General features: G+C 36.6%; 1 protein-coding gene across 3 annotated transcripts; it reads left to right on the forward strand.

Annotated features, from left to right (window-relative positions):
- Window positions 1–4,635: 4,635 nt before the first annotated feature.
- LRRCC1 (leucine rich repeat and coiled-coil centrosomal protein 1) lies at window positions 4,636–27,932 on the forward strand. 3 transcript variants are annotated; one of them, XM_026691197.2, is made up of 19 exons: window positions 4,636–4,902; window positions 6,655–6,860; window positions 8,441–8,506; window positions 9,408–9,575; window positions 9,702–9,868; window positions 9,961–10,161; window positions 12,712–12,896; window positions 13,737–13,929; window positions 14,101–14,249; window positions 15,443–15,647; window positions 16,131–16,270; window positions 18,723–18,924; window positions 20,130–20,315; window positions 21,392–21,566; window positions 23,371–23,534; window positions 24,313–24,521; window positions 24,738–24,875; window positions 25,938–26,073; window positions 27,674–27,932. In XM_026691197.2, the coding sequence occupies exons 1-19, from the start codon at window positions 4,844–4,846 to the stop codon at window positions 27,794–27,796; spliced, it is 3,072 nt and encodes a 1,023-aa protein (XP_026546982.2). In that variant the 5' UTR covers window positions 4,636–4,843; the 3' UTR covers window positions 27,797–27,932. The 3 variants fall into 3 exon arrangements, with proteins under 3 accessions (XP_026546982.2, XP_026546989.2, XP_087818077.1); XM_087961951.1 differs by lacking the exon at window positions 6,655–6,860 and having other exon boundaries at window positions 4,760–4,902; XM_026691204.2 differs by lacking the exons at window positions 24,313–24,521; window positions 25,938–26,073; window positions 27,674–27,932.
- Window positions 27,933–27,947: the final 15 nt, after the last annotated feature.

Here is a 27,947-nt window from a genome sequence, read left to right on the forward strand (position 1 = left end):
TGGGCTTCGGGCCCTCCAAAAATCATTCAAGACTGGAGCAGGCTTTTGCAGATGCCACAGAAGAACATTCTTCAAATTCGTTTCAGGAAACCAAGACCTCATGTGACCTGACACTGCCTCAGGTGGATCTCAGGGCCCTGTCAATAGAAAGAAAGCTCCACCTGAAGGCAAGCACTTTGCCACATATTCTGGAGATCGCACAGGTGATTGGACTGTACTTTGTTTAAATAAATGAGTATGTAAAGAATTGTTTCTCTTTTGATCAGGGTGGCGGGGTGACATGCCAGCAGAGTCAAGTTAGGCATTTTTCAAATTTTTGACACACCAAGCCCAAAAGGTTCGCCATCGCTGACTTAGACCAAATCAAAGTACTGTACAGATAGTCCTGGACTTACGACCACAATTGAGCCCAGAATTTATGTTGCTAAGTGAGAAATGTGTTATGTAAGTTTTGCTCCATTTTATGATTTTTCTTTTTGCATTTGTTAAGTGAACCACGGCAAGTTGTTAAATTGATAACACAGTTGTTAAATGAATCTGGCTTCTCCATTGACTTCACTTGTCAGAAGATCACAAAAGATGATCACATGACCCTAGGTACACTGCAACTATCATAAATATGAACTAGTTGTCAAGCATCTGAATGTAAATCACGTGACCATGGGGATGCTGCAATGGTCGTAAGTGTGAAATATGGTCATAAGTCACCTTTTTCAGTGCATTTGAACAGTCTTTGAACTGGCCAAAAGAAGAAGACAGAAAGTAGCTAGCAGATCACAATTATTTCAATTATTTGTATTGTTCCCTCCCAACAAAAGTCTCAGTCTCTATCTTGTTTTTTTGTGGTAAGTCAGAAGATGGGATAGTTTGAACAGTCACGAAATAAATTGTTGAAAGTTGGAGACTACCTGTATTCACAAATACAAAGAAAACACAAGAATGGAAAGAGTTATGCTTGTCCTTTTCCATTTGAAATCAGTTCCATCATTAAGACTGGAATCTGGAGCCATGTAGCTAGGGGACTCCAAATAAACAAGAACCGAAGGGAGTGTGATGTCACAGCCAATGGGTCAAGCAGGTCAAATATCAACAATTGATATGAATTGTTGCGTCTGCCATTTAACTTTATTTGCCTCAATGCATCTGGAAGGGACCAGCGGGATTTAATGACAAGGTGCCTTGTTAGGCTCTGCATCAAATCTGTAGAAATGATTAAAATAAAAATTGAGGAACTGAGCAGTGTTTCTGCTCACAGTTGCCAGCTCCTGGGAAGAAGGCGGAAGAATAACTAGGGCAGTGAATACAAGGAAATGCAGCAGACTGATCAAAAGTTACATTTTATTTTGGGGCCCTCAGACTTGATCACCGAACTACAACGTAATTGACCAACTCAGCAACCCATAAGTTTCCATGACTTCCTTTTCCTTCTAGTGATTGGAATTAAATTGATATGGTGCCTCCCTGCCAAACAAACCCTGTTAATAGCATGAACTTGTCATGAATGTCATTTTTGCCTTAAACTAATTAGACTTCAAAAACAGCTGGTTAATATTTATGTAGTAACAAAACTATTACAACTTAGAATGAAAACAAACCAGAAGACTCAGACAGAATCTATAGACTGACTTATGCTGATTGGCAAACAGGATTAAGAAAGCTAGCTTCCCAACAAATTCAGAAGTATCACAGATGGCATTCCTTTTTGGAGCATGTATGTCCTTCAGATTAATGATGTAGCACTCTGTCCATTTCTGGAAAATGACAAGTATCTGTACATATGCCTTACCAGACAGCATCCATATTTCCTTAGGAGGTGCCAACACTGTCTTTTGGTTAATGTTTAAAAAATAATTACAACAGATGGCAAGAAAATGTATGCATAATTGTCAAGCTAGCACAAAACAGTGAGGTGTAGAACTATATTCTAGGAAATGTATGTAGTTGAAATCATGTTGCAGAATATAAAAGATGGATAAACTTAATTTACAATTAAGTAAATCAAAGAAGTCCTCAAGTCAAGCATGAGCTCTAGTTATTTTATGGACTTGTTTATGCAATTTTCTTGGTAGCAATATGGAAGCGGTTTGCAATCATTTTTTTTCAACTTCATACACTAGCCAACATCTTGGGTTCCTTTTCTGTGCCTTCTATCTACGTATAAACTGAACCTGATCCTGTTCAGCTTCCAAGATCAGAAATGGCCAAAAGAGGAAGACAAAAAGTAGCTAGCAGTAACCCTCTTTGGGGTGAAAATGGGTAACATGGCATTTTTAGCCATTTGACAAAACCCATCCTGTTTTTGTGCAGCCACATTCAGAGGGAGCCCGAGGATTATAGAATAAAGTCAAACCTGTTTGAAAGCAGGCATGAGGAATGTGGTTCCAGAAAGCAGCACCAGGGCTGGTTCTCCATCCCTCTCTTCACCATGCAGACTTTTATCAAGACTCTGAGCAAGGGAATCGCCAGAGATTTGGCAAGGAAATGGAGGGAGTATGGCTTGAAGGAACAATTCTCACGTTCCCAAAAGCAGAAGGCCTTGGAAGGCAATGCCCCAAAACCAAGAAAAGGATTGTGCGTGCCTAATTGAAGTGCCAATTGCTGCACACAGCAACAACGGAGGGCTTTAAGAAGAGTGGACACCCATTTGTCCAAAATGGTGCACGGTCTACTGCTTTAGCAGGGGGCTGGTTTAGAACACCTCCAAGGTCCCTTCCAACTTGTAATTCTGTTATTCTGCAGGATCTACCCCCTACTGATCCTCGATTATAACACCTACTGGATGGTCAATGAGACACAAAGTGAAGCTGCCACAGCTCATTATCTGCTTAAGGGAGAAAACAGTATTTAACATTCAGACAGCTAAGGATGACTTTTAAGTTGGTCAAGGAGTGAAGATGAGAGGAAGGTAAATCAAAGAGTTTTCTAGATCTCTTGTGATGCCACCTAGGATTTATGCCATGGCAGTGTGATAGCTCTTGAAAAAAATTTCTATGTAAATCATGAAATAATCTCTCACCATCTGCAGAAGGTAAAAGTGTCCCACTGAAAATATTGTAATTGTGCTTTGACTTGCAGAACAAATAATTTAATTATAACCATCTGGTCAGACTCCTAGCAATTACTAAGAAGAGTAGAAATGGGAGAACCCTTTTGGGAAGGATTTTAAGGGCAAAAGATGAAATGCAGGAAAAGGGAGACAACAGCTTCAGCTTGATGTGCCTGTAGCAGGAATTTAAGTACACAATTAAGGCATTTGTTATTGATGACATTACCACACCTCTTGCTGAAGTTTACTGTGGACTCTTCTGAGATGTGGTTAATCCTAACTGCCATTTCCAATTTGACAGGTACATATATCCATTTTTTATTTTTCTCCTTCATATGCCACTTTAAATGGTCCCCTTGAGCCATGGATTTTCCTTCTTTTTCAAGATTTTTCCAATTTTCATTGGCAACACAAATAGAATTCACAGATAGCGTTACTGCCGGACAATAATATTCAAGTCAGTGCCAACAGATATATTGGATTGCATTAGAAACCCCCTCCCCGAAAAAGCACTGCAAAGTTTATTGTATGTGCATTATGCGTTATGTTTATTATAGCAATAGCACTTAGACTTACAGTATATTTCATCTCAACCCTGAAACAGAAAAAAAGGTGTACCTCCAACTATGTGGTGCAGTACTATTAGTGTTTTACACATTAAATTCTAAGAAAAAAAAGTTTGATCCTTGAGATTATAGCTTGCATTGTAGCTGTAAGAAATCCTCAGGATTGTGATTTAAATAAACGCTCTCGCTCTTTCAGAGAAACTGGTTTGGACTGAATCAAGGCATGTTTCATTCGAAATACAAAATATTTGCACTGGCAAGTCAGGGCTATCTGAAACCTCCCAGCTATCGCCAGACCACAACTAAGAGGTATCGTAATTTTACGCTGCCATCTAGTGGTCGTATGAATCTCTCTCAGCCCAACACATACAAGCCTAACCTTGTGTCGTGTTTTACAGCTCTGGGAACGTACGTAAACTCTTAATTTTCAAACCCAGTTAGCTTACTCTATTCGCCCTTTTCCCTCGCTTAGAAGTCCTTTCGCCTCAACGGGAGGCATATCGCTGTCAATTTTCGATTTCAAGCCCAATAAATAAGAGAGCCGCTCAAAATTCAAAACAAAAAAAAACAAAAAACAGCGAGTCATTCACATTTTCTCCTTGATGCCCTTGCCTTCCTTCCCCCCCTCCCCCCAATAATAATCGCCAATCTTATCGACAACTTCGGGTTCACATCATGAAAATCACGGGCTGGAACTGCATTGCCGGGCTGGGTTTTTATTTTTAGTATTTAAATAGTCAAGTACACAGAAGTGTCCGCCCGTGCAACTGTGGAATGAGTAGAACAGCAGGCGCTCCCTTGCTCATAACTTACTCTTTCCTACCATGCGTCCTCAAGTGCAAATCACTTTCTAAACCAGGGGTGTCCAACCTTGGCAACTTTAAGACTTGTGGACTTCAACTCCCAGAATTCCAAAGCTGGCTGAGGAATTCTGGGAGTTGAAGTCCACAAGTCTTAAAGTTGCCAAGGTTGGACACCCCTGTTCTAAACCTTTTAGCCGGTTTTCCCCCCCTCTCTTCCGCCGTTGGAGTACAGAGAGGGACCAACGCCCGCCTGCCTTGCAACCGCAGCCGCTAGGAAGGCGAGCCTGGAACAGCCCACCTTCCTCCCGTCATGCTCAGCGGTGCCGTTGGCGTAGTCACAACGAGGAGGGCCTGGTGGGCGGGGTTCAAAGCGGAGGGCGGCAATTACCGCGGTTGAGCCTGGGGAGGGGGTCGCTAAGCGGAGCAGGATGGCGGAGGTCTGCGCAACTTCAGGGGAGCTCAGCCTAATGGATAAAGGCATCAAGAGGTGAGAAGCTGCAGGGAGGAAGAGGAAGCCGTGCACAGGGGAGTCTGAGCTTTTTCCAAATCCCGTCTCAGGTGTTGCTACTGCGAGGTTGCATCATTTTTGCACACTTAGGGGTCCTTCCCCTTCTCCTTCCTTGGGTGTCATGCAGAAGTGCTGGGGTACATTGGGGGTCACAACTCCACCTTTGGGTTTTTTTCCTCGATCCCCGCCTATTTTAAAGCAGGCTGGGAGACGACAAGCCCGAATTGTTAGCCAACTGTTATTTAATGGTTTAAATTATTTGAAGAAATTTAGAAGGGATGCTCCACAGAACGTATGGGCTTTTTAAGTGGAAGAAGATGGTAAGTAAGTTGAGGCCATCCAGTGCAAAAAAAAAAAAAAAGACTTTCCATAAGGTATAATTTAATTTACAGGCAACTACCAGAGCATTGATAGCATTGAATTAGATTTATTCACTTTGGTGGAGAAAAAATTATCAACAGCTGCAAGTCATGATATGTTATTCATTAATACAGATTAAATATTAATTTGGATTACTGCAATGCAGTGTACATGGGCTGCCCTTGAAGACTACGTAAAACTTCAATTGGCCCAGAATGCAACAGCATGCACAATAGCCGGTACCCTATTTTGCTCTTGTAACACTTTTGTTACAAGTTGCACTAGCCTCTGGTTTCTTCCCAGGTGCAATTCAAAGTGTTGCCCATTACTTTAAAGCCCTGTATGGAATAGGACCAAGTTATCTGCAGAATTGCCTTTCTCTAAAGACAAATATTCTCATCCTATTGGGTCGGATAGGGTGGGCACGCTCCTCCCTTAAATTTTGGTATTTAATAGGAGTTAAGAGGCATGCCATTTTCTGACCTGTCTTGCCCCAGTTGTTAAGCGAATCAGTGCCACTTTTAAGTTAGTAACATGATTATTAAATAAATCTGGCTTCTCCATTGACTTTGTCAGAAGGTTGCAAAAGATGATCACATGATCCTGGGACACTACAAGTATAAATATGAGTCAGTTACCAAGCATTTGAATTTTATGAGGATGCTGCAACTGTTGTAAGTGTGAAAAACTGTCATAAGTCACTTTTTCCAGTGCCATTGTAACTTTGAATTGTCACTAAATGAACTTTTGTAAGTCAAAACTACATGTGCTTCAAAGTTTCTACATACTGTTAAAACCAATGGTTTTTTTTGAACAAATTTTATTAATTTTTAAAAAACAATACACAAACAAACAAAACAGGATGTAGTAACATAAAATATCTTTTCTAAAAAAACAAATAAAACATCTTATTTAAAAACAAAGTAATTCCAAATTATCACATTTCTATACAAACACAATTTAATATGTATATTTATCTTATCTGTTCAACTTCATATCTTTTCCCAACTTCTCTTTATTGCTCCCTTTCCTTCTATTTAATTATATTTCTTTTTCTCTTCCACATCCTTTCAAACATAGACAAACATTACACAAAACATAAATACATAAAACTTCTTTTTGGAAAGCGGCTTACCCCGGGTTAAATCTTTTGGTACAGACATAAATCAAATTCGTGCTCACTTAATATACTATTTTATGAGGGTGCTGCAACGGTTGTAAGTGTGAAAAACTGTCATAAGTCACTTTTTCCAGTGCCATTGTAACTTTGAATTGTCACTAAATGAACTTTTGTAAGTCAAAACTACATGTGCTTCAAAGTTTCTACATACTGTTAAAACCAATGTTTTGTCACATGTCCTTCATTTGTAGTTTAGCAGAGCTGCCTTTAAGTTCAGAACTTCACACACTCAACTTGCACTGTAACCTGATTGCCAGAATTGAAAGTCTTGATCACCTGTTGAACTTAGAACATCTAGATCTCTCATCAAATCGCATACATTGGATTGAAGGTCTAAGCTGCCTTGCAAACCTCCGTACCTTAAATTTGGCTTGCAACTTGATAACAAAAGTTGAAGGTTAGTCATTAGATCAAGGCTTGATGTTGCATTAATATAGGTTTCCTTCCATTTGTGGGAAGGAACTAGAAAGCAATGTTTCCCAACCTTGGCAACTACTAGATGTGTTGACTTAAGGCCTAGAATTGCCTTGGGATAGGTAATTCTAGGAAGTTCACATATCCTGAAGTGTCCATGATTGGGAAGCTCTGTGCAGAGTGGGGTTCTTAACTGTGGTCTGTAAATAAATTTCAGGGAGTCTGTACATGGGTGGGGAGAAAATTGAAACTTCACTGTTTTTTTTTTTCATTCAGTAATCAGCAGCAGCCTGATTTATGATCTCTAGACTTCAAAAGTTTACTCATCTGAAATTATACCTTATAAAAGACATTTTTATAAATTTAACTGATTAATAAAGAAGTATCTACTGTATATTGATATAATTGTTATTTATCTAACATTTTGGTAACCATACTTGGGCATAATTGGTTTACGTTGCATTTAAATAACATTTTTCTGAAACAAGGTCCATAGGTTTCACCAGATTCTCAAAGGGATTCCTGACAGAAAAAGATTCAGAATTCCTAGGATAGAGAAATCTTGCTAAGGATTTTTGTTGATTCCCTTGCTGATACCAGTACTGTCTCATACTGTTCTGAATGGCTTCTGAAGATTCAAGATCCTCAGACAAAATAAATAATAATGCAGATTCCCCCTTCCAGGAGTTGCTCCAATGGGAATGTCTAGACCAGTGTTTTGAAGATGTGTTGACTTCATCTCACAGAATTCCCTCAGCATATTGGCTAGGGAATTCTGGGAATTGAGGTCCATATAACTCAAAGTTGACAGGTTTAGTGCAATACGTAATACTACTTGTAGAAAAACAGAATGAAACCTGCTTGAACTTTCCAAAGTTTGAATATTTATTTGAAAATGAATTCATTAGGAAACCATTTTTACAGCAGTAGCTGGAATTTATATTTCTGAAATAGAGAAATGGTAATTATTTGTCTGCTTCTCCATAGAAACCTGGGTCAAACCACAGAATATTCTGAATATGCTGAGATATATTTACCTGCCTAAAGCATTCTGTCACATTTAATAATGGAGGCTGAAATAGAAATGGTTCTTAAGACCTGTCATATTCCCATTCCCTTTCCTCCCTTTAATTACAGTTCTTGAATGTTGGAGATTTGTAGCATGTTTGTACACTTGATCCTTTAAAAAGATGCCTATAGAGATTTAGCATTTTTAATGGCCTGTACCTATTTGACAGTAATGGTTCAGCACTACTTTTTTATTGTATGTTGCCCAGAGTCACAAACTGTGAGATGGGCGGCTATTTAAATATGTATAAAAATATATGAGCATGCTTAGCCAGGATTTGTAAAAGATCCTTAAAATAAAGATAAAGCTGTCAGAACAATTACTCCTTAAGGGTTAAGCATAGAATGCTGACTAATTGGATGAGGTGGTAGAATGCTCACAGAATGGCTAGAAGTCTTAAAAGAAATATTTCAGACAGAAATATGTGTGGGCTCATTCTGATTGTTTGCCTACATAGTTGCTTTCATTTTTTTTAAAAATTGTCTCTTCCCTAGGGCTGGAAAAATTATATAATTTAACTAAATTGAATTTATCTTACAACCGTATAGATGACCTTTCAGGTAAGAGATTTTCAGTTCAATCTATTCAAGCCCAAGCGTTACTGACTCTGAAAAACTTATTTGGAAATCCATATGCACAGAGCCTAACACAGAGACAGTACTTGGCTTCAAAATGATGGGCACAACCATAATTGATGAAAGCCTTATGTATTTTTATGTGCATGCAGTGCCTTTGGTGCCTAATTTAAAAAGAGTAGGATTAGGATTACCTGGATACAGGCACCATTTTGAGCCCAGGGATGTTAACACCCTTGAATGTGTTTGTGACACTGCAGTTTTGAAGGTCATTAGATCTTTTAGAGAAGAAGGCAATTTTATCAGCAGGACTAGCTTAATATGTTCTTGTGTCCGTAGCTTTCAGCCTTACAAAGTATTCCAGGCAAGAAACACCCTGATGTACTAGCTCTGCTTTATTGTACAGTGACATTAACAGAATCTTGCAAGTCTGAGAGGACAATTTTCGCCCCATTGCCTCTACAGCCCAAGAATTCAGTTACTTGCCATATCCACATTCCTTCTGAAACATAAGCTGCCTCTTATTTGACTTGTCCTGGCTGTGGCTCTTCCTGTCCCAAAGCCATTTCCTGTTACAGTGACTGAAAATCCAAATGGTGACTGCTCGGTAATGATCTCATAATGCATTGGCAAATTGTCATTCTTGGTGCCTAAATCAATCCCCATCTTGAATTAGTCTGTCTCTCCTCTATTCCTTGGTTTTGCAACACTTGCTTTGCAATCATAATTGTTTTGTGGAGATAGGCACAATCATTTTCCCAAAAAAATAAATTTGGAATACTTTACAAAAGAAGGGAACACCCCCCCCCCCATTTTAATTAAACTGTGCTTAGATTATTGATTTTTTGATGTTTGAACATTTATTATTGACTTGTATTTTTTACAGGACTTCTACACCTTCGAGGACCGAACTATAAAATTAATCATATTGAACTTCACAGCAACAGTGTAAATAATGTTAACCATTTACTTCAATGCCTTTGTGGACTGCAATACTTGACTAATCTTACTTTGGAGAAAAATGAAAAAAGTAACCCTGTGTGTGCCAAAATAGGTAAAAGTGCTGCAATTGTTCAGGTGGATAGGATAAAATCTAGTAGTGCAAATGAAACTAATTTGGAAAAGCATTTGAAGACTTTTCACAATGCAGTTATAAAGTAATTTCTTCTATTATCTGAAGGCTACAGAGAGATTCTTCTTCAGGCTTTACCTCAGCTGACCATCTTGGATGGGAAGAATATATTTGGTGAACCGGTTAACTTAATGGAACCAAACTCATCTGATTTGAAGTGCTTGGAAGATCTCTTAAGCTGTTTAGTTTCATCCAGTTATACAGATGAAGAAGAGGTGCTTAAATTAATATATTTTTGCTTTTATTTGAAGTCTATAAAGTTTGAACTTCTCTCTGTATGACTTAGATTTTTTAATTTTTTAAATAGACTTATGTCAGTTTGCCAATAATAACACCACGTATTGATCAAGTATTAGCCCAGTTTCGCCAGAGGGCAAAGATGTCACCTTGGACTACCACGAGCTCTTCCACTGAAATAATGTCATCTTTTGAGCCAGAAAAAAATAAATTTGATAATGACTCAAGGATAAAAAGACTAGAAGAACAGATATCTCACCTCCTGCAAAAGGTAGTAACTTTTAATGTTTTTTAGATTAGCTTGAGAAATGTTTTTTGGTATATTTTCATTTGCATCATATTATTCCAATAGAAGAAACTATATGCAGCTCAGGGTTAAGCTGTAATTTTTGATTGTGTGGTGTCCATTTTGTTGAAAGATCTTGTATAGGTAGTTGTTCCTTTGTCTGGAGTTCTTTTTTTTTTAATAAAGTTTTATTTGGGTTTTCACACACAAAATACAAGTAAAACATCTTTTTTGAAAATAGCATGGTCCCAGGTTGAACTTCTTTATACAGACACAAAACTCAATTTCATGCTCCTTTTTGTATTCTATTCCATATCTTATACTATTTTACATTTTCTATATAGTTTTTCCCCTCTTTTAATTTTCTCAATTTTATTTTGATCATCTCACCTCAATTCAAATCATTATATTTATACTTTTGTCTGTTCTGTTTCAATTTCATATTACCTTTTCTCATTAAACAAATTTTCTCCTGTAGTTACTAATTGGAGTATGACACCTTTATATCTTTTAATTACATCCATTCAACTCTTATTTAAACTTCAGGTTTAAGGTTATGACCTTCAATATAATACATAATACATAACTTCCAATCGAATTCTGCTTGGCACATTCTTATAATACACACTATATTCTTTAAAAAAAATGAATGATTGTAAATATATGTAATTATAAACCCTCATTCCATTCCAGTTCAGTTCTATCATTAATAATCATTAAAACCATAACATCTTTAACACTTCTTTTCAATTAAATATCATACTTCCTTAAAAACACATATAATCTCCATAATTAATTTTTCCCTTATTTCTCTTCACATATGTTTTATAAATCATTAAATATACCTTTTGTTACATTTATTTATTGACAAGCATTCCACTGAATTACGATAGCTATTTTATCAGACATTTTAATCATACATTGTTTCATATTTTCTAAAATTATTTCTGTTTCTAATATAACCATACTATTTTATGTACCTTTGCAGAATCCCTTTTTCCATTAAGTTTTCACCCATTATCTCTAAATAGACCCTGTTTCTCTATATTTTGCTTCTGTCCTTTATAACTTCTTTTCCTTTCAATCTTCCCTCTCATCTTCTCCCTCCCCTTTTTACCCCCTTGTCTCTCTAGTTCTAATTCTCTCTTCTGCATTTCCCTCTTCTGTTGCTTTCTGATTTTATACTTATTTTTCACTCTATTTTTGCGGGGAGTTGTTTTTCCCAATCTTAAACTTTCCATTCTCTTTCTCCCCTTTCCTTTTTTCCCCATCTAAGATTACTTGTTCATTAAAGATAGCTTCTTCTTTGTCACAATCTTCTTGCTTTGCAGGCATTTCTTGTTGTTTCTCATAATTCCAAATCTCCATTTCTAAAAACTGAAATACGAAGCCAAAAAAACCTCTCCCTTCTTGTGCATCTTCTTTGTACTTTTTAACTTCCATTTTCAGTTCTTCTAAAAGTGGAGCCATTTAAAAAAGTTTTAAACAACCACCCGATTGATTTTAGTCATTCAAAACAATAACCAAGAATCCAGAAATCATCAAGTAATCCAGATAGTCCCGAGTTATATCTTCTTATTTCTTTTTTGACTTTCTCTTCCTGGGGTTTTTGTTGCGATATTTCAGTTAGAATGTATCTTTTGGAAGTCTTGTTGAGATTTTGCTGTATGTTCTTTTTTAATTCCAGGCAGTCTCCTCCCTTCCAGATCCTGCCCTTTTATTCTTCCTCTCTCCTTTCCTGTTTTCAAGAGCTTTTAATTATCCAGAAATTTTTATTATCCCTTTGACTTTTTATTTTCAGCATTAAATGCCTATTGATGTCAAAGTGGATTTTTTTCCAATTTCTTGCTTAAGTCTCTTAGCTGTCAGTATAGGAAAAGGAGAAAACCAAATCTTTTCCTTTTCTCTCTCCTTCGCAGCTTAAAAATCTTCTTAGGGAACAATGTTATTGTTTTTTAACAGTTTCAATTCCAGGGTACCTTATTTGTTGCTTTTGCTGTTTGACCCGGTCAACCAAAACTTTCTCTTCTTATCTTCCTCCTGCACATTCTTTTCCAGTCGAGTTCTTCTTTGTGATGGCCATTTCTGACCACCACTGCAACCGCCTTCGGGAAAGGGAGTAATGGCCAGCTGGGGAGGAGAGATGCGGCTCTCCTCAACCCTGCTGGCAGTCTCCCCCCTCTTCACCACCTCTACGGGGTGGCTTAGCCCCGAAACCAGCCGGCTCGGGGCGCTCCAGCGGCGATCATGGATCGAAGCCTCACAGAGACGAGGTTTTGGTCTGTCGTTGAAGAAGCTCAAACCGGAAGTCCCTTTGTCTGGAGTTCTGATTGTTTGTACTTGTCTGAATAATGTTCTTAGCTCTTGTGGGAGATTGGGTTGTTACATTAATAATGGAATTCTTAGTGTTTGTTTTTCAATGTATTTTTAATTTCTAACAACATATTAATGACCTTTTTCCTGGATCAGCAGAGGAAACAACAGCAAAAAAGTGAACAGACCAGATTCCTAATTAACATCTTTGTTTATTTTCAGGTTACTAATTCTTCAAAAGCTGATGTGACTGTGAAAGCCAAAAAAAAAACAGATTTTACCTCAGAGAGTGGTAGTGAAAGTGGAAAAGAGAATAGAAAAGCTACTAAAAGAAGCAAGTTGCCTAATTATCGGAAGAACACTTTATCAACCAAGCTCCGTTCTCAAAGGGGCAAACTGTCCGCCAGGTATGATATCTTAGTCTTAATTCAGTTATCAGTGCTTTCATATTCACATGTAGTCTGTTACTCTTTTATGAAGATAAGTAATCTGCAGAATTGAATGTAGCCTGGTTTTCATGAAAATAAAGACTAATTAATAGTGAAACTTAATGGTGATGGAGCTCATCTTTGACATAAATAATTTCTATTTTCTCTCCTGACTTCGATAATAAAGTTAAAACTCAAATGTAGCTGCTGAAAATGAATCTAAAATTTTGGATTCATTTTATTTACTGCCTAAAAAACTAGTTCAGAGGTATATTTTTAGAAACTGTAGAAAGGATGATTGTTTGCAGAAATTTACCTGTGGGATCGTTTCATAGCTTTTAATACCCTTCTAATTACTTTGAGGCCCTTTAAATCAGGGGTCCCCAACCGCCGGTCCGCTGACCGGTACCGGGCCGCGGAACAAGCCTTACCGGGCCGCTGGTTGCTGGGCGCCGCCATCTTTTTGGTAAAAAGCGCCCGTGAGCTTTTCCGAGAAAGCTCACCGGAAGCGCCATATAAAGATGGCGGGCGAGCCGTGAGCTTTTCCGGTAGAAAGCCATTTCTACCCGAAAAGCTCACGAAGCGTGGCGCCGCCATCTTTTTGATGAAACAGCGCTCGGTGACGTCACCGGAAGCGCCTTATATAAAAAGATGGCGGTGCCCAGTTGACGCTGGATCCTGGCCGCGGCGCCCAGCTAATGCCGGAACCGGGCCGCGGCCGAAAAGGTTGGGGATCCCTGCTTTAAATGATACCCACTTGATATTCTGACAAGCTTTTATACATTCCTGTATGCGAATTCAATTTTTGTTTCACATTAGGGAACAAGAGAAAGATTTCATCAAGACTAAATTTCAAGAATCCCACATCAAAGAGGGACAAAGTTCAAGCCCAGCTTCAGAAATTGCAAGTTTGAAAGTAGTGGGGGAAACACCGGAAAAACTGGGTGGACCAAAAAGTCAACTGAAAAAACTAAATGTGGATACTGGTATTCAAGAAGAATTCACTTACAGGGTAGATACGTTTATCATTCTGAAGTGATATGTGCCTGATAAATTTTCAGTTTGCTGTGTAGTATTGATATAAACTTTAAAATAAAATTGGGATAGCTTTTGTTGTAATAGGCAAGGGAGTTTTGATGCGTTACTAGTTTGTTTCAGAAAAAGACATTTTCTTCTTATTTAGGTACTAATTCAAGAATTAGATCAGGAGAGAGAGAAGCGATGGAAAGCTGAACAAGCTGAAAAGAAACTGAGTGAAAGCATTAAGCAGCTGCAGAACCAGGCCAAAGAAGAAAAAGATATTCAAAGCGTAGCTGTTTACACTACAGATAGGTGAGTATTTGTATATAATTTCTTTTGAGTTAACAATGTGAAGTTGCAATTTACATGGAAATAATTTGTTCATTATTAGCATTCTTAAGCTCTTGAGAACAGTAAAATATCAGTTCTTGTGGTTATATATAGATTAGCAAATTAGTTGAACACACTATATCTTTCAGATTATAGAGTTTCTAAGGTCTAAAGTGACATTTTTTGGGTATTTTTTTCAGTAAATTTGTTGGATATTACCTAGGTAAGAAAGTGGCCTAGGAATGGCAGAGCGAGTTAATTCTGAGCCATAGAACTTTAATGAGTTACTTGATTTGAAAATAACTCCCTGGCCAATTTGATCTTGCAGGGTTGCTACTGTAAACCCCAGGTATCTTCGATTAAACCTATGTAATATACCAGGATCCTGGAACTGCCCTTACACTATAGTAATGCCTATCCTTTGCAGTGAGGTTTTCTCCAAGATCTGGATGGCCCATGTTCTGATGTTATTTCAAAGAGTTATTGGTCAGGTCTTTGTTTCCATCCAATCTATCATTCCTGCCATCTTTTTCCTTCTTTTTCCTTTTATTGGTTTTATCATAATTTATTTGTTTTGATTGTTATGAGCCATCCAAAGTCATTGGGAGTTGGACAGCATAGAAGTATAGTAAGGTAGTAGTAGTAGTACAGTAGTACGGTCTTTTGTATGTGAAATCTAGGAGCTGTAGTCCTGACACATCTAGAAGATACTAACTGCTTGGATATCCTAAACTGTAAACACAAGATATATGTATGTCTAAATCATGACTGTCCAACCTTTTGGCTTGCCTGAACTGCATTGAGTGTACAGAATTATCTGGGGTTGCATATAAAATTTATGTAATAATATAGTTAATATATAATAATATAGTTAATGTATTAAATAACAAAAATTATTTTTATATCTTTTATTATCTTGTGGGGCACTTTACCAGCTATCCAGGGCCATAGGTGGACCTTGGATTGGATACATCTGTTTTAAAGTGTGATATCTGACATCTCTTCATTTGTTCAGTTGGAAGTTTAAGTAACATTTTGGAGTAAAATAATGAAGTTGTGGGGAAAATTGGAGGGAAGTGTGTTGAATATGTTCATCACCTTGAGTTATTTCTAAACATAATGAAGTGGGATATAGATAAGTAAATAAATACACCATCCACATACATGTTTCTCAGGCTAAGGGAGCTGATTTTGAAAGAACGAAATGCAAAGACAAGACTTCAGGTTGATATTCGGCAACTGAAAGAAGAAGCTGAAAAACTCGGTAAGGAGCTAGAACGGTCCAAGCAAAAAGAAGAGGATCAGCAAAAGGCTCTCCAGACTTTAGAAGAAGCTCTCTCCAAGCTGGAGTCACAAAAAGCACAGCAGCAAGCTTCAGAGGTAGAATGGCTGGTTCTGAATATAACAAAAGATCATTTTAATATTGCAGTTAAACATTTATTTGCTTTTTGAATTTTTTTTTAATATGATCAGAACTTTACTTGATATATAAAGAATAGCTCTGTTCTTCCTTGAATATGGTCAAATGAATTACATGTATTGATTTTTGGAGCATGTTTTAAGATAAGTTCATCAGAATGATGAGTCAATAGTGTTTGTGTTTTGATATTGGATCAAACAGCTCTGCTGATTCAGTCCAAAAACTTTAAATTATTGCTTCCACAGTGTCAAAAGTTACTGTATAATACTTGTGTATTGTATTTTATACTGAAACCCAGGTAATAATTTGCGAAATTTAAAAAAATACCCTAACATTTGTTAATCGTACCATGGGAAAACTTATTATTGCTCAAGGACATCTGCTTGTGCTATCAAGCTTTGAAATTGTGATTGTTTCTCTTGCTGTTACTTCAAATATCGTAGGTGAAAAGAATTCAAACTGCAGAACTTAAAGCATCAGCAGCCGAGAGAGAAGTACAGTTACTTCGAATATGTCTTCAGCAACAAAAAGAAAAGGTGGAACAAGTCCATGAACTCCTAACGCTAAGAGAGCAGGAACACAGGTACATGTCTCCTTATAATCCAGCAAAGATATGTAGCATTCTTGAGTATGTGAGGAATTGTTGAGGTATTCCCCGTTAGGAGAATGAGTGCACTCAGGGAAACGTAGTGAGAGTGATGTTGAATAACACACGACCAGCATACAGATACATTGAATAGTAAAATGTAAGTTTTACTTCCAGTAAACGAGTAAACAAAGTCCAACAAACAGTCCAAATCATACACGGTTAAAGTAGTTAGTATCAGTCCAGGGATAATCCAAAAACAAAGTCAAGTATCATAAACAAAGTTCAGTAAACAGAGTTTGCTTAACAGTTGCAAGTCTCACAGCAATCCAAGCAGAACAACGATCATGCAAAACAGGAAATGCAAGAAAGAGAGAAACCAGATTTCTGGCTCCATCTTATGGCCGTTGGAGGAACCTCAGCCAATCATAATTACAGCATTCTCTTAAAGATACAACAGTATTAAATGACTATCCTGGTTTATATATTTCCAACCAACTGTTAGGTGACTATCATTCCTAACATTAATAGTTCATTTTAAATTTTTGAAATTTTGAATAAAAACCTAATTTAAAAAAAAAATTGCTAAAAGAATTTCAAGTTTTAAACATTTCTTGATTGAATTAATCCAATTAAATAAGATTAGCTTTTCTACAAACTTTTTGTACAATAGATCATTACGTGGAAATTCCAAATCAAATTTTATAAAAATTAATGATCAAAAAATTATATAAATATAGATCTAAATTGAAAAATCATCAATGTCTCAGAAAATAAAGAAGGAATCAACTTGATTATTTTAGCGTAGATCTTTGTATGTTAGACTGTCTTACTGTATTTTTCAGAGTATAAGATGCTCTGAAATATAAGACGCACCTAGCTTTTGGGGAGGAAAACAAGGGGAAAAAATCTGTTGCCGAATGTTGCCGAAGCCCCGCTCACTCACTTTCTCCCATTCTTTGGCCTCTGCCTCCTTGCAGCAAACAGCCTGAATAGTACAAGCAGCTGATTGTCAGTTGGATAGGCCTCCTGACTATCAGCTGTTTCAGGCTGCAGGGATTGCCATTGCCTATTGCCGCCTCCACTTGGCCCATTTTTGGCCTCCACATCCCATTTTCAGCTCATTCTGGGTGGCAGGGATCGGAAAGGGCGGAAAATGGGGTGCATGGAGGCTGAAAACAAGCTGCACAGAAGCCAAAAATGGGATGCAGAGGCCGGAAATGGGGTGCACGGAGGCAGCAAGAGGCTATGGCAATCCCTGCAGCCTGAACTAGCTGACAGTCGGGAGGCCGATCCAACTGACAATCAGCTGCTTGTGCTAATCAGGCTGTGCTGAAGCTGAAACAGTTTGCTGTTTGCTGCAAGGAGGCAAATGGCTGGGAGGCATAGGCCAAAGGATGGGAGCAGGTGGGTGAGTGGGGCTTTGGCAACATTCATTGTACTGTATAAGATGCAGATATTTCCACCCACTTTTGGGGGTGGAAAAAATGCATCTTATAATCCGAAAAATATAGTAATTTCACTTGCACTCATAATGACTTGATTGTTTGCTTATTGTATCTTTTTTAAAAAAAATAGCTGTACAACTTGGGGTTCCTGATGACTTTGGGAGAAACTACCAGAACTCCTCTAGAAGCTGTCAAGCAGTAATTATTTTTAACATAATAGAACTGGGACATTTATCTCAATATATTCTGTGCATTAATTAATTATTTAATGCACTGAATATATTGAGATAAATGTCCCAGTTCTATCATGTTAAAATTAATTAATTCAATATATTCAATATATATTGAATTTTTGTGCATTCCATCACAAAAGGTGACTATAAAGTGACTCGGCGGTTTACAAATTATGTTATTTCCTGCATGTATTGCTTTTACAAATAACTCAAAATGATGAAAATGTCCAACACACCTTCCTCTTCCTATTTTCCGCACAACAACCCTCTGAGGTGGGTTTGGCTGAGAAAGAGAAAATCCCAAAGTCACCCAGCTGGCTTTTATGGCTAAGGCAGAACTTGAACTCATGATCTGCTTTCTAGCCTGGTGCCTTAATTTCTAGACCAAACTGACTATCCCATTAACAGTAACAAATGGAGTGAATACTGGATTAATTATATTTTTGTTTTATACTGGACTGGCTTTCATACTATTTTTTTGTTTTGGCTTTACCTACTTTCTAGAACTTAGTTCCCATCATGCCAGCCAAAAACATATGTGCCCTTCAGTTTTGAAGGCTGGCATATAAGCTTGAAAGATGATAGAAAGTCCTTATGGCAGAAATCGTGGTTCTATAATGGAGTTGTAATCATCCGACTGGAATTTTTATGAAATCCTAGATTGTATTTTGTGCCTCCAAATTAAATATGGGCTTCTTAGAAGTACAGAATTGTGCTTATGAAAAGCAGTTTCTGTTCATCTTAATGTATTATGTCTTATTGTTCCAGAAAAGAACTGGAAACCAGAGTTACATTAAATGGCTCAGAATTTCAAGAAGCTCTGTCAAAAGAAGTAGCCAGAGAAGAACAGAGACATAAGGACCATATTAAAGAACTACAGGAAAAACGTCATCAATTAAACCAGAAATATAAGGATCTAGAGAATGAGTTCCGTGTAGCCTTAACTATAGAAGCCAAAAGATTTTCAGAGGTAAGAAGAGGAAAATATGGGAAAAGAAACCATAGGATTATTTTGACCTCCAATTTCAGTAGATACTGAAATGTCTTAACTACATTGAAAACATGTAAGGTTAAGGTAGGTGATTCTATTTCTGAAAATAGTGTTTTATTTAAAAGCTTCCAAAACCTAAGGTCCATACTAATAAGCTGCCAATATTATTACCAATCATGCAGATATTAAAATGGCATTTGTACAAGTGTTATATAATGCTTCAGCCTTTTTTGACAACCTTTGAACAATTAAGAGATGCTTAGAATGTTTTTATATTGAAGGATCTCCCTTAACTGAGATTAAAAAAATGTTTTCAGTGTTCACTATGCAAGTGAAGGATGAAAATAAAGTGATTTGGGTTCTTCTAATACAGGCTATGTGTTCTTCTCTGGGTTCCTTTCCTTCACTCCAGGTTTACAGTTCTAGATAGATTTTTGTATATTAATTCTTTCTTTCTAACCCGAATTAAAGTTCATGAATAGTAATGAAGTCATTCTAAATTAAGAACAAATGCATGTGTACATCACAATGATTCAAGTGTATGAAAGACAGTTTATTGTTTTAAGTCTCACTAAATTTCAGAACAACTTTGCTATTGGATTCAGTTCTTCTTCAAATGGCCTTCAGTTTTATAAAGCTCTTAGCTTCATCCATCTCATTCTTAATAATGCTTCTTAGAAACTTGAATGAATCATTGAGGATCTAGCTATGAAGAAATAGTATAACCATCGAAAGAACTTCCTATAGATCAATGGAATGATTTTCTTTAGAACACCTTGGCAAATGTATACTGCCTGCTTGGTCACCTCACTTCCAAAAGTATTATGACTGGGATAATAATTTCTGAACAGTATTTTCTTAAAAATAGAACAAAACAAGCAAAAACCTCAGCCATTTAGAAGAAAAACTTTATTCAGTTATAAGAAAATAAACTTATTCATGTAACTTTAAAGCAGAGTATTTTTAAAAGAAATGTATTGCAAGTAAAAATTTAAAATGCAATAAGTTTGATTTGTTTAAATGTGTCTTATTCTGACATGTTTTAAATCAACAGATGGCCTGAATTGTTCTTTCATGGTGCAAGTTAATATTGCATAGTGAATGCATTTTTAAATTGAACTGTCATTCAATATAATGTTAGGCTGAACACCTTGTTTGAATCTTTTGTTTTCTTGCTAAAATAGGTTCAAGGAGGCTTTGGTAGACTTACTGCAGAGCTGGCAGAGCATAAACAGGTTCTTCTCCACTCTCAGCAAAAGGAAAAGCAATCTGCTACTTTGATCCATGAGCTGACATCTGTGGTGAAAGAACAAAAAGATAAAATCACAGAATTAATCAAATCAAAGCAAGACATAGTGTACAACTTGAAAGTACGGCTTTTTAGATATATCTGATATATATATATATATATTGTGTTCTATACATTGTATTTTGTGATGATTCAGAAACACTTTAATAACAATAACAAAACATTTTATGATGCTGTATTTTGGATTTGATTCCCGCTCAATGCAATGAAAGCTTTTTGTATGATCAATGAGTAAGTTGTGATGCTAACAGTTTCAAAGAGATACAGTTTTATCTGAAATAGCTAAGAAAAATTCATAATTCAACCACTGTCATTTGCATGTAGCAAAATACATGGTTTCTTACTATGTGGGTGAGCCACAAGAAAATTAAAATTTGTGTGCTTCATCATCCCATCTCTCATCATGATCATAAACTGGTGATGAAAAGCTTTTCCATGATGAAACATACTTTTGTGAATGGAGCACAGACAGTTAGAGACAACATGTAAAGTTTCTGTCCTGAAAGCAGGCGGAGAAGAGAAAATAAGTAAAGAGTGTGTATCTGGCAGAAATGTCTAGTTAATAAAGATGGATCTATTGGCTGGATGGAGAAGAAGCTTTGACCTACATGGAGGAAGTGCTCGAATGGTGAAAACTGGAAGCTTATAGTTTTCTATAATATTTTTTTCAGTAGTTGCAGAACCATGATTTCTGGTCCTGCTTGAACTAATCTCCTATATTCACTATAAACTGCAATGAACAATGCTCCTGGAATTTAATTCTGACATAGAAGATAATAGCCCCTGCTTTGGCTTGTTATCTTAATTATCTTAATTTTTTATTCTTTAGGATTTCTTTTTATCCTTCTTTAGCTTTTCGTCACTTTATTGTCCTTGATTAAGTGCTTCATCAGGTTACTTACTTTTCTGAATCTTCTACAGTTAAAGTCAAAGGAGTTCAACAAATAGATGCAATAGATGTTCCCCTTCGATGACATTAGGTTCGTTTAGAAGTCACAACTAGAGAGGTCTTACTACTGTCAGCAACAAGTGATTATAAATATTCTGTAATATGTATGTGATGATGTTTGTTTTAGAATATCAAGAGTTGCTTTAAAATTGTTGGTTTCTATTTTTTCTTTTTACGTTTATGTAAAGAGTCGGATACAAACTCTTGAAAATATGGTAGAGGAAGATCAACAAAAGACTGTTCAACTTGAGCTTCTTAAGCAGGAAAAGTCAAAACTTATCTCACAAGTAACAGCTCAGGAGTCTGTAATTGATGGATTAAAAGCAGAAAGAAAAATATGGGGAGAGGAGCTGGCACAGCAAGGTAAACTACTCAGTCTTTTATCGTTTATCTATCCCCTGCTACAACCAACCAGTTTATCATTGTGGGCCTAATCCCCTGTAAAAACTATAAAACTAACGTCCAATACTATACATAGAAGACTGCATATCCTTGCCTTCCTGAAAGATCACCAAAGCAGAGAGAAAGACACATGTTCCCACAAGTGTCAGGGGAAAAATCATCTCAAAAAATCTTGCTTGGTGAACTGCTTTGAGAAATACAACTTGTCTGAATATGGGATCAAAATACAACATGATGTGTACTTCAGTTGTACGCCTATTTTGGAGATAATTTCTTGTGAATTGTGCTATTATGTTTGCAGTGCTCCACACAGTTAAAATATACTTCCACAAGGTGCATCTTCACACCAGAAGCAGGAGACTCTGTAAGCTGAGTGGCTTCTATTTTTTAAATATCTCTAAGGCAGGGTTCCTCATCCTTAGCAACCTTAAGATGCATAGACTTTAACTCCCAGAATTCTCTGGATAGCATATAGGCTGAGGAATTCTGGAAGTTGAAATCTACACACCTTAAAGTTTCTGAGGTTGAGAAACTGGTCTAAAGGGAACATTTAGAAATACCAAGATTTCTTAGATACTGCTTTCCAGGCTGCATTTGAAATATGAAGTGGTTCTTTTGACAAGACTTGGGTGTGTTTTGTCTCTGTCCGACTTAGGCTGGCATAAATCAAAGCTGTCAAACTTGTGGCCTGCAGGCCGAATGCATCATGCGCTGGCCATGCCCACGCCCAGTTTAACGAAGGGGGGAAAAGTCACGATATGTCATGTGAAGCCACCATGATGACGCGAGTTTGACACTCTTGGCATAAATAGTAACATTTGCTCCTCTTCAAATCCCAAACAGCTTAGAGTAAATGAAATAAAAGACCTCAATGGCAAACTGTTTCCTAGCTACTGACACACTAGGTAAAATAATGCTAGCAACAATTACCCATTGAAGGAGAAGGCTCATCATATCATCAGTTGCAATGTCTAAGAAAGTGTGTTTTGTTTTAGTAACTCTTTGGGGAAGGTTAGAAAGACCTGAACTCAAAAAGTTGGAGAAGTTGGCTTGTGGTGTGGAGAGTTTTTTGTTTGTGAGTGCACAAATCTCCACACCACAAGCCAAGCAAACACCTGGGCACAAACAGACCCCACCTGATACCTCCAGTTCAAACACACCCCAACCAGGCACTCAGATGAAACCTAGTTTCCTAATAAATGATAGCCATCCATTTACCCGAAGCCAAGCCACACTAAAAGCCTCCAATATAGGAAACACAATGTTGCCAGTCAATCAAGACAAAAAAAAAACCTACAAATGTTACAAAACAGACAGAAAATATTAGAAACACCAATCAAGCAGAACACAGCAAACTCCAAGACCAATAAACACAGACCAAGACTCCCAACCAATCAGGATGAAGAAAAAACCATTCTAACACAGCAGTAGGCTAGCACCAAATTTAAAACAGAAATGGCTGTGAAAGCCTGACTCACAGACGAACACAATACACAAGCCTGATAATGGCAGATGAGATTCTGCCGAAACGTTGCTACAACTTTAAAAGCACAACTATAATGACGTGGGAAAATACCCGAACAAAGCTGAATACCATACATATACATATATTAATTCATACATGAATGAATGAATGAATGAATGAATGAATGAGAATCTGGTACTTAAAACCAAGCTGTAGATGAACAGTGATCCCTCTGTGAACTTCCTTATATATTTTCAGTGTTTACTACACCACAAGCATTGATGTCTTTATTTTTCTCAGGAGCTTCTCTTGCTCAAGATCGGGGGAAATTGGAAGCCAAAATAGAAGTTCTAACTAGTGAAACTGAAGCTTTGAAAAAACAAAATGAATCTCTCAATGATGCTTTGCAGATTAAGTCTAAAATTGTGGAAGATCAAACCGAAACCATTAGAAAGCTAAAAGAAGTAAGGGTGCTTTTTTCTTTAGCCTATTGTAAATAACAGTTTAGACTAGATCACATTTCAGTTTAAGCCTGATTATTGTATAAGACTTGGTTGGGTCACAACATGCTAATCCAAAATGAAATTGATCAAGGCACTGTGTGAACCCTAACAATTCTAAAGTAGGGATATAGATACAACAGAAATTTATATTTTTATTTTGGGGCATTGGAAAGCTGCAATTGTCATGATGGTATAACTTCATGAACAGATTGAATACTTTTTATTTTTTATTTGCTATCTTTCTGCTTCTATATTGTCCATTGTTACAGAGGGAAATTGGTGTAGATACCAGCACTTTTTTTACAGTGTGGTACCAGTATCAACCTTATATTGTTTTAATTCACTGGGGTAATTAGTTTTAGTGGCTTTTATTTTATTTTTATTATTAAATCTGCCCAGTCATTAGACAAAACAGACAGAAATATAAAATAAATAAACACTGTTAAATAGTAAAGTCTATAAGTAAAGTTTGGGGCCAATCACATCATGATTGAAAATAGTTTTGCTGACTGCAAGGATAAGTATTAAATAGAAAAAGTAGTTTAAAGATTTTGGTTGGATTGACTCTCATGAATTTGTGAGGTTGTGCTGGTAAGGTTGTTTTTTAAAAAAAAAAATACTGTTTTTCCTGTTTGTTATTTCTTTCAAAAGTGGAGAGAATTATGTAAGTTATGTGATGAGTAAGAAATTTTAAATTTGTTTCACTCTAAATGTATGATTAAAACATCTTACTTTGAAGGCTTCACAGAACCGAGATGGGCAAATAAGAAAGCTTCGTGAAGACAATATTGAAATACAGAAGAGACTTCAAATACAACTCCAGGAAAAAGATGCACAGTTAGATAATTTATTGGAAAAATTAGAAAGGCAAAACGACAGAAAAGAAGAACTGAAGCATGAATTGCAAGAAAAGGATGCTGAGCTCAATGACATCAAAGAATCTTATAGGTGCTTAAAACCAATATCATCTTCTACACACATTGAAATATTATGGATCATATTCAGTCATGAGGGAAAGAGAAAATAGGGTTAAACTATAAGACCCCCTTCCCATTTCTAATCCTTGAGGTTGGCTGGTGGAAAGCCTGTCTTAAAATTAATAAATTTTAAGTTATGGACTAGGTAATCTCTGAAGCCACTTAGACCATATTTATTATATTTCAGTGTGATGAATAAAAAATGGCAAGATAAAGGAGGATTGCTGAACAAGTTGGAAGCACAAGTCAAACAAATGAAAGAAAACTTTGATATCAGGGAGCAGCAGCTGAGAGAGGAAAGAGATCAAAGTCTTCAAGCTCAGAAGTAAGTATTTCAATAAGGTCAACACACAAGGTAAGGTTTTTTTTAAAATTTTATTAAACCTTGAAGAAGTATGCTGATAGACCATTTTATCTGTATACCAATTAACCAAAAATTAAAGCTTAGTCACAAACACTGTGGTTTATTTTATTGATGCCAAGAAGCTAGTCTGTTGGCTGAGTTGCTTTGGCCAAAACATTTTCTAGTTTATGGGAGTGAAGGTATTTCGTGGCTTGTCTCTCTTTCAATATGAAAGTCAGAAATTTCCCTCTTATATGAAGATGTTGTATACAATTCTTTCACATGATGGTTTAATAAACTAGAGCCTTTGTTTTACATGTGAACGAAGTGATTGTGTATGCTTTTCTGCTTGTGTTAAGGTCTCTTTTATGCCAATACACTTAACATTCAGAACTCATTAGATCTCATATGCAATTTTAGAGAAAGGAATTGGTTTGCTGTCTGTTTTTATGTTTTTGAAGTAGACTTTCAAAGGATCAGATTAAATTAGGAAGCAGTTTTTGAGCACAGCTTTTTTATATCCTCTAGGAACTGTTACTTAGCTAGACTTGCACCTTTATAGAAATAAGTCACCTATTAGTATACTTCTGTTCTTGCTATTATCTTTGGAGAAACAGCTTTACTTGAAGCAAAGCAGTTTCTGTATTTCTCACCCCTTTTTAAAAGAACAAATATGTGTTATTCTTTTTTACCAGCTTTCATCGAAAATATACAAAATTAAGTTTTCTCTTTTAATGTGATTTTAAGTAATATGGATTTAAAAATGACATTTGTAAACAGTCTTGAGAAAATGCTAATACTGCAGTATATGTTCCCTAGATTTAAAGACATACATATATACATACACACACATATATTTTCTTTTCTGTACCTTCCCAAATCTAATTCTGTACCCTCCCAAATCTATTTACGTGAGACACCTGGATTGCTGTAGGGTGGTGGTGAATATAATTTTTTGCTTTCTGATATATAGGCATCATTGCCAATATCAGCAATAGAAAATTATGATAGGATAGAGGAAATTTAAGAATGTACCTTGTTTAGGATTATGATGGAAAAACTACATTCTGTGGATGATGCTTTCCGAAGACAACATGAATCAACCATTGCAGCACATCAAGCAGAACTGCTACAGCTAGCAAATGAAAAACAGAAACAAGTTGCGGCAGCCAATGAAAAGGTGACTATGCTAAGCAGTTGAAAGCAGCTATATGTTAATCAAATGAGGTTGTTGGCAAAAGTGATCAAATGTTTATCTTTTTAAACTGTTGCCTTCACTTTTCCCTTTGAAAAAAAGTTTGGAATTCAAGAATTGGTGGATTCTTTACAAAGAATAGAAGTATGAATAAAAGAATTTGATAGCTTTTTTGTCTGTGAAATTGTTCAGTTAGGTTAATAGAAAGGTTAGACTAGGAAAAGCAAAATGGTGCATGTGCCCAACCCTTGCACAAATAGAGCTGCAAGCACACACACCTGCCACATACACAGAACCAGCCCTTCTCCCACCGTTCTGCCTAGCCAGAAAGGTTGGGGAACTGCTCCTTTACAGGCCTGAAAAGATTGTAAATGGGAAGACTGTTTGCAAGGTTACTTTTTCATCACCATTGTTACTATGAATGATCACTGCAAGGGCCAGTCAATTGCCAAATGAGGATTGCCTGTATGTTTTTATTTATTTATTTATTTATTTGATTTGCCAATTGTTTACAAGATAATAAGTATAAGAGTATACATAGTTGTGAATACACGAAATGGGTACATATATGAAAAATAAAAGAATAAGAGAAACAATAGGACAGGGACGGTAGGCACGTTGGTGCGCTTATGCACGCCCCCTACAGACCTCTTAGGAAAGGGGTGAGGTCAATAGTAGACAGTCTAAGGTTAAAGTTTTTGGGGTTTGGGGAAGAAACTACAGAGTCAGGTAGAGTATTCCAGACATTGACCACTCTATTGCTGAAGTCGTATTTCCTGCAATCAAGTTTGGTGCGGTTTACTTTGAGTTTGTATCTATTGTGTGCTCTTGTGTTGTTATGGTTGAAGCTGAAGTATTCACTGACAGGTAGGACATTGCAATGTATGATTTTATATACCATGCTTAAGTCAGACCGAAGACGGCATAATTCAAGGTTTTCTAGTTCTAGAATTTCAAGTCTGGTGGCATAAGGTATTCTACAACGAGTAGAGGAGTGGAGAACTCTTCTTGTGAAATATTTCTGGACTTTCTCAATTGTGCTAATATCAGATACGTAATGTGGATTCCAGACTGATGAACTGTATTCGAGTATTGGTCTAGCAAATGTTTTGTATGCTCTGGTTAGTAGTGTGATATTACCAGAGAAAAAGCTACGTAGGATTAGGTTAACAACTCTTAATGCCTTTTTGGCTATGTAGTTACAGTGGGCTCTAGCACTTAGATCGTTAGAGGTGAGTATTCCAAGGTCCTTTACAGAGCTTGGGTCATCAACAAGTTCTTGATTATTCAGCTTGTATTTTATTTTCTGATTTTTTTTGCCAATATGTAAGACAGAGCATTTATTTGTTGAGATTTGAAGTTGCCATTTGTTTGACCATTCTGATACATAGTCAAGATCTTTTTGTAGGGTAGCAGTATTGTCTGTGGTATTGAACAGCTTTACGTCATCAGCGAAGAGAATGTGATCTCTAGAAAATAAGCTGTTGGCAGTTCTATACTTTTCTGCCTCCATGGTATATCTTCAACTGCTTTCAGAACTGGGTTTATTGATACATAATAACCTTATCAACAACACTTATTTCAGGTTTATCAGGTTGAAGAAGAAATGCGTCAATTACTACAAGAAACTGCAAACAATAAAAAGACTATGGAAGAGAAAATAAAATGGCTAACAGTTGCTTTGAGTGATATTCAACAAGGACTTTGAGAAACATCTATAGCACTTGGCATTTGTAACCATCATTACAGATTATTTGATGATAGGAAATGCTGTATGTCCCCATAAGTTATATTTGTACTTTATGTAAATATTTTCAGAATAAAAGTTTCCTTTTGTTAAACTATCAGTGACCTAGAAA

The sequence above is a fragment of the Notechis scutatus genome, chromosome 3 (assembly GCF_049901735.1).
Source record: "Notechis scutatus isolate UNSWTSFEM ecotype Mainland chromosome 3, rNotScu1.2, whole genome shotgun sequence".
In the NCBI taxonomy this organism is placed as follows: domain Eukaryota; kingdom Metazoa; phylum Chordata; class Lepidosauria; order Squamata; family Elapidae; genus Notechis; species Notechis scutatus.